The 14,846-nt window shown below is 41.2% G+C and overlaps 1 protein-coding gene across 5 annotated transcripts in view; it reads left to right on the forward strand.

Moving 5' to 3' along the window:
* Positions 1-14,846, forward strand: part of dtnbb (dystrobrevin, beta b) — a 42,398-nt gene that overhangs the window by 973 nt on the left and 26,579 nt on the right. For 4 of the 5 annotated variants that reach the window (XM_085440931.1, XM_085440933.1, XM_085440934.1 and 1 more), the window contains exons 2-9: positions 1,470-1,515; positions 3,455-3,522; positions 3,734-3,814; positions 3,932-4,145; positions 11,104-11,189; positions 11,448-11,602; positions 11,702-11,807; positions 12,424-12,590. In XM_085440931.1, the coding sequence (XP_085297057.1) occupies positions 3,456-3,522; positions 3,734-3,814; positions 3,932-4,145; positions 11,104-11,189; positions 11,448-11,602; positions 11,702-11,807; positions 12,424-12,590 (876 nt within the window). In that variant the 5' untranslated portion in view covers positions 1,470-1,515; position 3,455. The remainder of the gene's footprint in view (positions 1-1,469; positions 1,516-3,454; positions 3,523-3,733; positions 3,815-3,931; positions 4,146-11,103; positions 11,190-11,447; positions 11,603-11,701; positions 11,808-12,423; positions 12,591-14,846) is intronic. The other variant, XM_085440932.1, reaches the window with a different exon arrangement.

The following is a 14,846-nucleotide window of genomic DNA, read 5'->3' on the forward strand; positions in this document are numbered from 1 at the left end:
AACCGTTAAACTGTCATCTGCTTACAGGCTCTGATTACACGTCTGTGAACACGAACTGCCAGTGTGCAACCCTTGTTGCATACTCATGAATTTCAGCAGTTACCTCATAGAGGGAATTTATTTACAATGAACCATTGTGATATTTTGCTGACATGTCTCTGCTGGGTCTTCCACTGCATAACCAATGTTTTTTTAACCATTTCGCCAAAGGGCAGCCGTGCCCCTTTGACATATCTGCTCTAAAAATGCCTCCAAAGCTCTTTTTTTTCTCTATTTAGAATCACAATTATGATATATAATTGGTCTGACTTTATCCAAACTACCATGCTTTGCCAGCTCCAAAGGCATGTGATGGTGTTTAGAAGCACTGAAGCAGATTTTTGACTATTGCACAGAGTGGTTTTGCTGCTTGTGAAACGAGTGGTTGTTGTCAAAGAGCTGAAGATGAGTCATTCAGTTGCTCAAAAAAATTAATTATTTGGAAAAAATCTGACATTTCGTTTGGTTTTTCAAGCAAACATCAGATTCCCACAACTGGATTTTCTGCTTTACTCAACCCGCTGTTTAGGAAGTGGGAGGTTTTGCTTGTTAGAAAGCCAGGCTGTAGTTAAAGAAATCACCCAAAGCTGTCGTATGGCAAAAATATTGATTGAACATTTGAGAAAAATATCAGCAGATTGTTTGATGTTGAAAATAGTCTTTAGATGTGGCTCTTATTATATTAATATCTATTATTTAAAACTTAATTTCAATGAAGCGTCCCCTTTAAAAATCTTTGCTGGCTCTTGTAAGCAGCACAGAGAAATGTTCAAGACAAGGGAGAGGTGCGAGTTTGTGACTGGAAATAGGCTCTGTCATAACATTAGAGATCAGTCTGTCTAAAACAAGGTTGGATAGAAGTGAAAGCAAAATAAAAAAAGGGGGGGGGGGGGGGGCTTCTTGTCTACACACTTCGAACCTTGGCTTCTATGGTTTGCTGATCAGCTGAATGCCCTCAATTCACCATGAGAATAAGCAAGTAATCTAAACATGTTTGGGATACTCTTGAGTCCTTGGTCCCAGGGACACCCAGTGCTAATGGCTTATTGGCTATCCCTAATGTGCTCTGTGTCCGTCATCATTAAGTGGTTCCTTTGCAGCTCAGTCGGTGTCATTAGCCCACAGGATGCAGTCACTGCTGAGCGGGATGTCATAGAGAATTATCATTTGCACAGACCACAGGCACTGGAGTGCTCCCTTGCTGGCTCACCAGTATCTCTACAGGAGGCGATGGAGGGGAGGTTAAGAAAAGCACAAAGTGAGAGTTAATAAGTCCTTGAAGGAGGTAAACAAGGGAGGTGTTAATTACTTATTTAAAAGTCTACTACATTTTGTCAGCGTGAAATAGCTCATCTCTCGTAGTAATGGTGGTGTCGAGTCAATATCAAGACACCCTCGCTGACCTTTTTCAATTTGTTTTTTTTTCACAGGGTCAACGTTTAAGGCTTCACTTTGTTGACATACAGTGTGCGGCAGGTAAGTACTTTTAAAATCAGTGTGACATAATATGTCACATGTAAAGCATGTCATATAAGCGCTTGGTAAGCAGGAAAGGATACGGTGTCCATGTGCAAATTGTCTTCACGGTAAATTATTTTTGTCAGATAAGAAAACAAGTCCAAAAGAATTGGTGGTAACGGTAAATTAAATTGTCCTGTGTTTGAGAGAAGTGACACTGTAAAGAAGTGACTGGAATCACAATAATAAAAGCCATGGAGATGCTTTTGAAAAATAGTACAGAGAAAGAAGTGAATGAAGTAATGAAACCTGTGTTGTTTCAAAGGGGGCTTTTCTTTCCCTGCTGAGCTGAGAAGAAAACATACACCAGCAGTGAATCCTGTTTGAAAATGCACAACAGAGTCAACAGTGAAGTTCAATCAGGCAGCAACAGTTAAAGCTGTTCAATAGGCATCTCTTCTTTGGTATCAGATAATTATTTGGGGGCACTGAGAAATATTTACATGCTCGTGAGTTTAGAGCTGAATAGATTTTGTCATCATATTTTAAAAGATTTGTAGAGATTGCAATTTCCTTGGCTTCTTGAGATTTTCTTTCTAAGAACTGCAATAGACAGCATACTTTTCTTTAATGCAAAATTTATTTTCACTAGTAAAGAATTGATAAGATTGAATAATTTTGCCAAACTGCAGTAAGTTACACTTACTCTTTCATTGCTCATACCGAGGCTGATACTGATAGCTTTAGCCATTTTGCCTTTGCTACCTTTTTAAAATATCCATGTTCAGCTTGGTGAGGGGGATTTAAGTGTCTTATTAAATTTGTTGTTCCATTTTGTGGCGATTTATTTTGCCAAGGTTTGTGTCTTCACCCAATAAGATGCTAGTATATGACTGTTTGCCTATGCCATTGTGGTCTGGCCCATAATAAGCCATATATGTACATGAGGCTGACTGGCTGGTCACCTGTCTGGGCAAAGAACACTGGAAATCAGCTGATTCTGGTCTCTTGTTGGTCAGTTGGCGCATCTCTAGTTATTTCCACTTCCCCCAAGAGTTAGATCGCGTAATTGATCTAAAACATTCTCACATTGGTAAGCTAGTATAGCCAGAAACTGGTAAAACTGTCTATGCAGAAATACTGGAATACTATATATAAATATCCCTTATGTAACCCACCCTAAACTACAACCTATTCTGGTCATTATGTGAGTTTTAGAAGCTGGAGAGCAAACAATTTCCACATTTTCAAATCTTTATACTAAGCTAAGCTATTTGGCACCTGATTGTAGCTTCATATTAAACCTACAAATGTGAAAGGATATATTTTTTTATTTTTCCTTATATACCTAATGAAGGAAGTAACATCATCCAGACAGTGTTAAACTCTTCTTTTTAATAAAAGTCACAGTTCTGACACGGCTATTCTTTTACCAAGCACACTCTCAGTATAATGTATATATAATTTCTTTTCAGTTCTCTGTCCCTTCTCGGTAATAGGGAATGGACTAGTAATAAACAAGTGAAATTTCAAAGCAAAATCATCTACATAGTTGACCAAGGTTATATTGATGACTAACGCTGTCCTTTGTGCAGAGGGTAAATTGCAAACTTCCTGCTGGTACAGCCGTATTCAAGGGTTCATCTGAGTGTTTCAATAATTCATTATAGCCACATAATGGATCACTTACTGTGTGCCCTCCACTGGTAAATGTAATTTAGACTTGAACACCAGATCCTTTTCTATTCTGTTTTATCCACAAAAATCATCTGTTCTGTATATATCTGCATTTTCTTTAGTTTTATGCAAGAAGTGTAGTTCATTCAAATCCTTCTTAGTCCTATCTCTATGACTTCTGACACTGAAATGAGTTGTGTGTTGCATTTATTACTATGCTGCTGTGCAGTAAGCACAGTAAGAGTAAGTGCTGCATGCACTGGTGTTTGATGTGCCACAGAATGATCGAGGAAGGCAGTAAACGAGGCAAGGCCATGGTGGAGAAGAGACAGCTCTTCATGGAAATGAGTGAGTGGAGTCGACTGCGAGAGATGTCTTTTCACTATCTCATGTAATGCACAAACATGCATGGTCCCTCGCGTGTAATTCCTCCCACACAGAGCGTATCACTGATTAAATAAACATTCAAAAAGCTTTAAGTGATATTTTTACTTTGATATCAGATTACATTTGTCAGGTATAGATGATTTTTTGAGACTGCGTTTCTCTTATTTTTCAGGAGCTCAAAACTTTGATGTCATCAGACTGTCAACTTATAGGACTGCCTGCAAACTTCGGTTTGTGCAGAAGAGATGTAACCGTAAGAAAAAAATGTCACCTCTTTTCAGCCGTTATAACACCAGCAGAAACATTTGTTTGAACATGAATGCAGACTTGATTGATTGTATTCTGTCTGTTTGCCAATCCCCCCTCACAGTTCATCTGGTGGATGTCTGGAACATGATCGAAGCCTTTCGTGACAACGGGCTCAACACATTGGACCACAATGCTGAAATCAATGTGTCACGACTGGAGACTATTCTGTCTTCCATTTACTACCAGCTCAACAAGCGGCTGCCCACCACCCACCAGATCAATGTGGAACAGTCCATTGGGCTCCTGCTCAACTTCATGGTGGCCACATATGATAGGTATGGAATAGGTGCACAACACAGAGAAGTACTATACTGTAGTCTAGTCTGTAGGTGGTGTTGTTTGGATAGAAACAACAAACAACAAAAGAGTAAAGGCACAGCTCTTATTTAGGATCTTTTAAAGATAATATTTACCAAAGGAGGGTGGCACATTGGAGCAGTGGTTAGCACTGTTGCTTCACAGCGAGATGGTTCATGGTTTGAATCTGCTGGCTAATAGCAAATTCAAGATAAGTGTAACTGCAGGACTGCAAGAAAATTTACTGTATGCAGTAAAAAAAAAATTCAACAGAACAACAAGCAAAGATGAATCCAACATGAGTTTTGCAATAAACTGTAAATAGTTTTTATAAATAGGTTAAAAAGACAAAAAGTGGCTACAGATTACTGGATCAAGTCCACTAATATAAAACATGTGGAAACCTCACATTGTCACAAAAGAGGAGCTGAAGCCATCAACTATTTGACATTGTTGCTTCAAATCAGTTTTTAGGTAATAATCAATTCTTAATCGCTTATAAAATGCATTGCTTAAAAAAAAGCTTTTTCTTATTTGAAATAAGATACACAAATCACACAGATATCACAAAGATACAGACTTGGCACTGACTGAGGAGACACAGGAAACACGGAGCACAGGAGGAGCACAGGAACAGAAACCAAGAAACCAGAAATGATAAATTATGAAATCAAAGACTATATAATAACTGAAAATACAAAACACTGCGTCACTGACCCAGGACCGTGACATAAACTTTGTCACCTGCTATCATTCTGTTGTCAGTCTGCTATTGAATGGGTCAAGCTGGCAATTATGTACTTTATCAAGCTAAGTGTTTTTCCAGTGTTGGATTTAGTGTAAACTTGTTCAGCTAACATTATCTCAGGATGGTCATGCAGTTGAGTCGTATTCCCAGGGTATTTTCATTTATTATTTTCTATTTATTTTCATTCTTTTAACAAAAAATATTGATATTTCATGTCCCTGGGTTAATACAGTATCACCATGCAAAAAATCACAATACTGTGCTGGTTCGATTTTTTTTCCCGCCACCCCAAATATCTCAGCAATTGAAGTTCAAGAGAAGAAGTGACAGTTCTAAAAATGATCTACAGCAGATCAATGGTGTCGAAAGTCATCCCCTTAATAGAAGAAAAAACTAGTAAAAAAATCCATCAAAAACCTTACACAGGATCCGAGAGATACACTGGAGCCTGCAGATAATCCACTGTTTGCTAAAGCCTCAAAAGAAATGGTAGGTTGGCTGTCAAGGAAGGGAAACTAGGATAAAAGACTGAGGTGTGCCAAATTACACAAGAACCGGAATGAAAATCAGTGGCAACAGGTCTTGGATTCATATGATTAGTATATATGGAGGAGATCAGGTACAAAAGTATCTGCAGCTATCTGTAAAACACAGTACAGACTCTGTCATGGTTTGACTTTGCATTTCAGTCAGTGGTTTTGGGGGATCTTATCAAAATTGATGGAATTATGAACGTAGAAAAGTACCATCAGATTTTGATTCGCCATGCAATACCATCTAAAATAATCTGATTAGCAACAACTTCATTTTTCAGCATGACAATGATCCCAACCTTGCCACTGCAGTAAAAGCATACCTGGATAGAAAAACAGTAGAAAACTATCAGTCATTTGGAGTGGCCTCCCCAGAGCCCAAACCTCAACAGAATTAAACAAAAGGGAGCCAACATCCAAAGAAGAACTTAACTTTGAATGTCCTTCGGGAAGTGGGAAGAGAACTATTCCTGACGACTACTTAAAGAAATGGCAAGTAAGAGAGTTCAGGTTGTGTTGACGAATGTAGGTGGTTAAATTAAATACTGACTTTCAAGCTCACTAATAAATCAGTAATTTCGGGAGCCTTTTCTCATCTTCCTAGCAAAATATATAGAAATCTGAGGTGGCTCTGGACTTTTGCACAATGCTCTTTTTGAACCTTTTTTAAATCAAGTGCAGTTTTAAAATTTCAACCCATAAATCTTCACAAATCCACATTTCTGACTCTGTGATTTGTCACACTAACAGAAAGACTGCCACCTCCCAAAGATTTGCTTGGGCACTTCCAAGTGTTCTCCTTCTGGTTTGTGTTGTGTTATATGTGATTAAAAAGACCAGGGGAGAACATTTCCTGTAGCTGCTTAACTTTCAGGATGTTAAATAGACACTTATACATGGCTGAGTTATTTCCAAACATAATCAAAATACAGTAAAACCATTACTGGCACTTAGATGGTCCATGGATCTTGTTTTCAGAAATCCCAGAAATACAGATTGGTGCAGAGGACAGAGTATCAATGACCCAGCAATCGATGAAGAATGTAAAATGTTATTAACTTCTAGTAGGTTCAAAATCAGGATTTTAGGTGGGTATGGATCAGGCTAACAAATAGACTCTAAGCTAGCTAATAATTAAGATTATACAAGCATATTTACTTTTATTAAAGGACCCTGTCTATGTACATTTAACTAACTGAAATATTAAACCGCTCATCAATCAAAAATGTTAACATATAAGCTACCCTGTACCGGTCGACAAAGTCTGGTAACCCTGGAGATGTTTTACGGTACGTCCCTCCTCTTAATATCCACTTCCTGAATCAGGGAGGTTTATTATTGACTAGAGATGGACCGATCCGATATTACGTATCGGTCCGATACTGACCTAAATGACTGGATCGGATATCGGAGAAAAATAAAAAATTTAATCCGATCCATTAAATATCACGAAAGCACCTCACAAAACTTGCAACACGCCGTAACTCACCTCAGAACGTTAGCATGTCGGAGCAGTATGCATCACGTGATAGAGCGGCTGTGGCATGCGGGACCTGTGGTCTGGATAGCATTTGGAGCTTCGCTAGCAACCCGGCATTTCATCTCCGACAAAGTTATCCCCGAGAGAAGTAAAGCAAGTGTGTAAGTCCATCTCTGAATGTTTGTAAAGCATTCCTGCGTTAAGCTTAACGAGCGACTGCCTCTCGCTCTCCGGCTGCTACTTCAATCGTGAAACTGCTTAAATGATCAGCTGATCGGCTTTTCTGTCGCGAGTCCGTCTTTGTTTTTGGCCCACTTTGCACCAGAAAGAGGAAACCAGCGGCTGAACAACAGCAGCACGTTTAAGCTTGATAAGCTGTTGTTAGAATGTATTTAATATTACTTTCTACACCAGGATCTTTTTCTACGTAGCTGACGGCTGGTAACTGTGCAGGGGCGGATCTAGCAAAGTTTAGCCAGGGGGGCCGATAGGGCATTAACTGGGAAAAGGGGGCACAAAGACATACTTTTCTTTCTTATTCTCATTTAAAATGTCGAGCTTTTAATAAATAATTATCTGACACACAAAGTTTTAATTTGATGTAAAATGAATAGAAGTCAATTACTGTATATAGTGACTATTAAGTCTAATATATATACCCTAGTAAGCTATAGTACTTTTTCCTTTGGGAAGGTACCATCTGTGCAGTCTGCAATTTTGTTGAAGAAAGATGTTGAATCTATTTAATATTTCTTGAAAAATAATTGATTTCTGTGCATTTTTTTTCACACTGCATCAAATTAAGGTTGATTACGTCGATTAAGCATCATGAGGTGGAGTGTGAGGGGTGGTTCCCTATTTTTTATTTATTTATTTTTGTTGTTCCTGGGAGTTGGAATCCTATTAGTTAGGTTGCTTAATATTTACGCTAAGTACTCTTTAAAATACCAGAATAGGGAGGATGGTGTAGGTTTAAGTTTATTAGATTGATCAGTATTGCTGAACTATGAAATATTTTTTTTGTATACAGGTATAACAGAATAGCTTTAGTGTAGTTGTTGTTTTAAACTTGAGTATGAAGTTGCAGACTTGCAAAATGCAGCAAGATATTTTAAAAAACAGTTTTGTTGATTAAAAAACACTATATCGGATTCATATCGGTATCGGCAGATATCCAAATTTATGATATCGGTATCGGTATCGGACATAAAAAAGTGGTATCGTGCCATCTCTATTATTGACCATAAAGCACTCTCTCATTATTATACCTCGTGTACTCAAATTGATTGGCTGCTTGCCCTCTCCATTCAGGGATCCATTCAATTGGTTTACTTTTATCTGTAAAGCCATTCTGGTCCCACTCTGTTATTATTCATGCTCCCGTATCTCTGTGAAACTTTTGGAAACGACTTGCTGCAGTCACAGGAAGCAGTTTTGCTATCTGTCCCTCAGGTCCAAACTGAATTAGGCAGGAGAGCTTTCATCCACTCTGTTACTTCTGCTCGGAAGCAAGAGCTAAATGAATCTCAGACGAAACAAGCTGGTCTCGCTAGGCAAGTTAAAACGATTTATAAGAAGAATACAGGGAGTGCAGAATTATTAGGCAAGTTGTATTTTTGAGGAATAATTTTATTATTGAACAACAACCATGTTCTCAATGTATTAGTATTTTTAGTATTTATTTATTTATTTATTGTCATTGTCAAGAACAATGAAATTGCGTTTGGGGCTTCCATACAACCCAAAAAAAAGAAGAAAATAATAAATACCCCTTAAAACCCAAGTGTACATATTTAACCCAGTGTGACTCCAATGCAATAAGACAATCCTTAGCAATAATGTTCGTAGAAATTCAGACAAAGACCTGAGAAACATGACAAAATACAACAATGCAACCCATTCAATATTATTGTACTGTGAGATATGATATCAGATATGATAGTTATCTATTTAAGAAAGAGGGGGGGGGCAGGAGGGGGAAGAGAATAAAGATATGATGCACCAATGCAGACCAGTTCATTGCTATTAAGAAGTTGGATATGGTTATTGTCCGTGAGAGGGGGGCAGAGAGTTCAGGAGCCTCACAGCCTGTGGATACAGGCTGTTGGCCAGTCTGGATGTTCTGGCCTGTATAGACCTGTACCTTCTCCCTGAGGGCAGCAGATGGAAAAGGTGGCGCGCAGGGTGATGTTGGTCCCGCAGGATACTGTGCACCCTCCTCAGACAGCGAGTGGGGAAGATATTACTGATCTCTGGCAGACTTGTTCCAATAATTCTGCCAGCTTCTTTCACCACCCGCTGGAGTGCTTGCTGATCGGCCTTGGTGCAGCTGGGGAACCACACTAGAAATCCATACGTCAGAACGCTGCATGAACCCAAAAAACTCATTAATATCAAAGCTGAATGTTTTTGGAAGTAGTTTTTAGTTTTAGCTATTTTAGGGGGATATCTGTGTGTGCAGGTGACTATTACTGTGCATAATTATTAGGCAACTTAACAAAAAACAAATATATACCCATTTCAATTATTTATTTTTACCAGTGAAACCAATATAACATCTCCACATTCACAAATATACATTTCTGACATTCAAAAACAAAACAAAAACAAATCAGCGACCAATATAGCCACCTTTCTTTGCAAGGACACTCAAAAGCCTGCCATCCATGGATTCTGTCAGTGTTTTGATCTGTTCACCATCAACATTGCGTGCAGCAGCAACCACAGCCTCCCAGACACTGTTCAGAGAGGTGTACTGTTTTCCCTCCTTGTAAATCTCACATTTGATGATGGACCACAGGTTCTCAATGGGGTTCAGATCAGGTGAACAAGGAGGCCATGTCATTAGTTTTTCTTCTTTTATACCCTTTCTTGCCAGCCACGCTGTGGAGTACTTGGACGCGTGTGATGGAGCATTGTCCTGCATGAAAATCACGTTTTTCTTGAAGGATGCAGACTTCTTCCTGTACCACTGCTTGAAGAAGGTGTCTTCCAGAAACTGGCAGTAGGACTGGGAGTTGAGCTTGACTCCATCCTCAACCCGAAAAGGCCCCACAAGCTCATCTTTGATGATACCAGCCCAAACCAGTACTCCACCTCCATCTTGCTGGCGTCTGAGTCGGACTGGAGCTCTCTGCCCTTTACCAATCCAGCCACGGGCCCATCCATCTGGCCCATCAAGACTCACTCTCATTTCATCAGTCCATAAAACCTTAGAAAAACCAGTCTTGAGATATTTCTTGGCCCAGTCTTGACGTTTCAGCTTGTGTGTCTTGTTCAGTGGTGGTCGTCTTTCAGCCTTTCTTACCTTGGCCATGTCTCTGAGTATTGCACACCTTGTGCTTTTGGGCACTCCAGTGATGTTGCAGCTCTGAAATATGGCCAAACTGGTGGCAAGTGGCATCTTGGCAGCTGCACGCTTGACTTTTCTCAGTTCATGGGCAGTTATTTTGCGCCTTGGTTTTTCCACACGCTTCTTGCGACCCTGTTGACTATTTTGAATGAAACGCTTGATTGTTCGGTGATCACGCTTCAGAAGCTTTGCAATTTTGAGACTGCTGCATCCCTCTGCAAGATATCTCACTATTTTTGACTTTTCTGAGCCTGTCAAGTCCTTCTTTTGACCCATTTTGCCAAAGGAAAGGACGTTGCCTAATAATTATGCACACCTGATATAGGGTGTTGATGTCATTAGACCACACCCCTTCTCATTACAGAGATGCACATCACCTAATATGCTTAATTGGTAGTAGGCTTTCGAGCCTATACAGCTTGGAGTAAGACAACATGCATGAAGAGGATGATGTGGACAAAATACTCATTTGACTAATAATTTTGCACTCCCTGTAGAAACCTAATAAAGCAGGTGAATAATCATTTGTACGTCCACGGTCAACCGTAGTTTAAGGTTTAGTTAAAGATTCTTCACATTTTGTATGCTAAAGGATGCAAAATCAACACTGCAGTCATATTTTTCAATTTTATTTTTGTTCGTACTCCTGAATGTTAGTTTTTTCTCTTAAATGACAAAACTTCAGGTTAAATTAAAAAAAGAAGCATGAAAAGCATAAAAACCATAAATTCCTAGTACTATAGGAGCAGAATTAATAAACAAATGTATATTTTATTCATTTTGAATTCAACTTTCTGCTTCTTGGAATGCTTTCCACTTGCAGTGAAAGCCATGGGAAGTTGACAGTTTTCTCAATGAAAGCCATGCTGGCAACAATGTGTGGAGGGAAGATTGTTGACAAACTACGCTGTAAGTACAATTTTGACTGCTTTTTTTAAAAGCTGATGTTTTGGTTAATTACATATGCCAGGGTCTGCATGTAGTTACTCGAGTTAAACACACAGGGGCACTGCTGCAACATATATACAGTATTCATTTATTTTAAATGCATTAAGTTAATGCTGAGTCTGTGTACCTAGGATCAATAGTTTCCATTCACATAAATGTCAAGTGCCAGTTTGCATCCTGTTTTTGCTCAAAAGTAAAATGTGACATTTGCTTTCTCAGATATTTTCTCGCAGATCTCCGACTCCAGTGGCGTCATGGTGTTTGCAAAGTTTGATCAGTTCCTTCGGGAGGTGCTGAAACTCCCCACAGCCGTGTTCGAGGGCCCATCATTCGGCTACACGGAGCACTCAGTGCGGACGTGCTTCCCTCAGCAGGTAGGAAGAGAATATTGAATCAGCTTTCTCCTTTACTTTTTTCAAAGTCTTCAGTGCTTTACACTTGTTCAACGCATGCATGTGTGTGTTTGTATCTAGAAGAAGATCATGCTGAACACATTTTTGGATGTGTTGATGGCAGATCCTCCCCCGCAGTGTCTTGTGTGGCTGCCGCTCATGCACCGACTTGCTAATGTTGAAAATGGTAAGTTTTCCCAAACCAAATTTAATACTGAGAAGAGATGCTTGAGAAAGGAATAATAATTCACTATTTTTAGACATTTTCTCTCATGGTAACATTTTATAAAGTGAGTGAAATATCATAAAAAACCAACAAGGAAATCCTGTTATACGAAAAGCCAGAAGAAATCATGAAACCAGTCTTGGCTTGGCTCCAAGACCAAAATCAAGACGATGACAACAAATTGTGTAAATAAATCATAAATGTACTTTCCCGTCGCTTATTTCTCCAAATGAATAAAAATATTTTCTCTCTACATTTCATATGCTAATGAGGGGGCGGGGTGGGGGGACGTGGGCTGTCTTAAAGATGTGTCATAGTGTCAACTTTCTAGCTATTGGTTGTTACAGAAGTGGTGGAGTCAACTCAGAAGATCATTTTTAATTGTCCTTTATCTGTAAAGCATTGACTAATTTCTCAAGTAAATATAGTGGAGTATAAGGTAACATAAAATTGACATACGTAAAGTATCTGAATTTTTTTATTATTTAAAACAAACCAAATACAGAAGTAGCTCTGAGATTAGTGACATCACCACTCTGACAGGAAAGTGTCTTTGTTTTCGTGTTTATCCACTCAGTCTTCCATCCGGTGGAATGTTCTTATTGCCGGAGTGAGAGCATGATGGGTTTCCGGTATCGGTGCCAACAGTGCCATGGCTACCAGCTCTGTCAAAGCTGCTTCTGGCGTGGCCATGCTAATGGTCCCCATAGCAACCAGCACCAGATGAAGGAGCACTCGTCTTGGGTAAGGGGAAAAGGCTCTGATTATTTCTCAGTCTTACATTATGCTTTTCCCATTTCCATACAATTGAAAAGTCAATATCTCTTCGGTCTCATCTCGACTGATTTTATGACATAGCAACCCTGTGCCCACATTTCTCGTCCTTTCAGACAAATTCAGCAGGGATTTAATGGGGTTTTACTCATCTTGGCAAATAAAATTGTATTGACTGAATTTACTGTGTTGCTGCCCCCAAAGCTCAATCATTATGTTATAAATTGAAACATGGGAAGTCTGAACCCATTTCACATACCACTTGGATTTTACACAGAGAAGAATGACTGCTCTTGTAGCCTGAGGACTGGAATGACATGCCGGAGAAAAACAAAACGCTTTTTCTCTGATATAAAAAAAGAAAGAAAATTATAACATGGGGTAGGTGCATGCATCTGTTTGGGATGTTGTCCTGCTTCCCTGATAAATTGGTATGATGTACGCACACCAGTGAAATTATTTGCTGTTGCCATTTGGATGCTTTTTCTGTTAACCTCGGTCCTGATTACCTGGCAGTATTACTGGCTATGTGACAGAAAAAAATGGATGCTCATCCATTTTTCAATTGCTCTCTATCTGCCTCCAAGTGCAGTACATTTATTTTTCCTACTTTTATTTGTTAGTTAAATCTCAAGTGTGAGATTATACAGGCAAGGACATGCATTTTTATTCCTACACCACATCTCACTACGTTGTGCCAACATTAAGGTTCCTGGGGTCAGCGGGGGAGCTGGCCCCAGGGAGGGGTTACCTGCCCCTCCCTTCCTTCCCTCCCCATCTCCAGCTGCCTCCCTCTTCCCGCTCCTCCACAACCACCCACACATGCAGGGCCTTGGAGTGGGGGTATGTCACCAGGGTGCAGAGGAGGCTACCCCCCCCCCCCCGTCCCCTTCTGGCTGCCTCTGCCTCAATTTTATCCCACAACTTAGACATTCACATTATTCACACTCTCATTACACATACATATAGGATCTTGGGGGTGGGCACAATCACGGAGTCCAAATTACCATCAGGGTGTACACCTCACCCCTGACGTCGTTGCCCACCTCTCAATTTTAAATACACTTAGTCATTGAGGGCTAGCAGGAGGGACTATGCGCTTACCTGCTGCTCCTTGGCAGGTAGCTCCATGCCCTCCTGGGTTTTAATTGCACCTTAGAACACACATGCATCAACACTACAATGAGCGGGTGGAGGGAGGTTTGGAGTCTTCTCCCACCCCCATTCTCTGCGGCCTGCTGGAGCGGGAGGGCTAGTAGGAGGAGTTGGCCGTCCGACTGCGGTCTGGAGTGTGGGGCCTCCCGGCTGCTGCGGAGTCGGGGTGGTCTGCCTCTCCCCACCGCAGGGAAAAGGGTAACACCACCTGGGTCTGGGTGCAATTCCCCCCTCCAGGGGCAAGGGTACCTAGACCCGGTTTGTAGAGTACGCTTGGGGAGTGTGATCGTGTGTACAGTGTCTCTTTATGTCTGTCTCCACGTTGGTTGAGTGTGGAGTGAGTGCATATGAGAGCATGAGGGTGGGAATGGATGTTTGTGTCTGTGTGTGCCCGTATGTCTGTGTCTATATGTCAGGTTGGGTATCAGACGCCACCTCTCTGGGGACACCTCAGGCCCTCCAAGGTTTGGAGGCCTATCTCCACCCACCACCACTTCCCCTGCCGGTGGCGGACTCCCTCAGGTGTCGGTGCGTTGGTGGTTCTTTGTGTCTGGGGGTGGGCGTCCGGGTACACACCGGCTCACTCCTTGGCGGCCGCTTGTCGGGGCCTGGGGCTCGCTCGGGCCCCTTTGGAGGTGGGGTGCCCCCGGCCTCTCGGCCTAGGGCTCGGTCACTCAGGCACAGCTGGGGGCCGGCGGAGCTCACGGGCGCGTCACTGCAACTCCCCCTGACTTCTGCTCCGCGGCTGCTGGGCGAGCTCTCATCTGGGACTCTCCTCAGCTCTTACTGGAACAGTGGCGCGGCTGCCCCTCTGTTGGTCTTCCATGGTCTCTTGTGTTCTGGGGGCCTCTGGATGTCTGGAGTTTTGATCTCCTCCATACCCACTTCACACCCTGGAGGACGGGGCTGTGGCCCCCCCACACTCCCTAGCAGATCATTACATGGAGAAACCTTTGGAATGCAAGCATGCTGATCCACACAGGTATGCACACATGGGTATTCACAGACGCGGACTAAAGCTTTCTTGGCTGCTGCCTCAAAGCACACTGTGCGCTGTCTATCTTGCGTGCT

Source organism: Copadichromis virginalis, linkage group LG19, assembly GCF_057382275.1.
Source record: "Copadichromis virginalis isolate Kocher_CV1m ecotype Utaka linkage group LG19, C_Virginalis_male_GT1.1, whole genome shotgun sequence".
NCBI lineage: Eukaryota > Metazoa > Chordata > Actinopteri > Cichliformes > Cichlidae > Copadichromis > Copadichromis virginalis.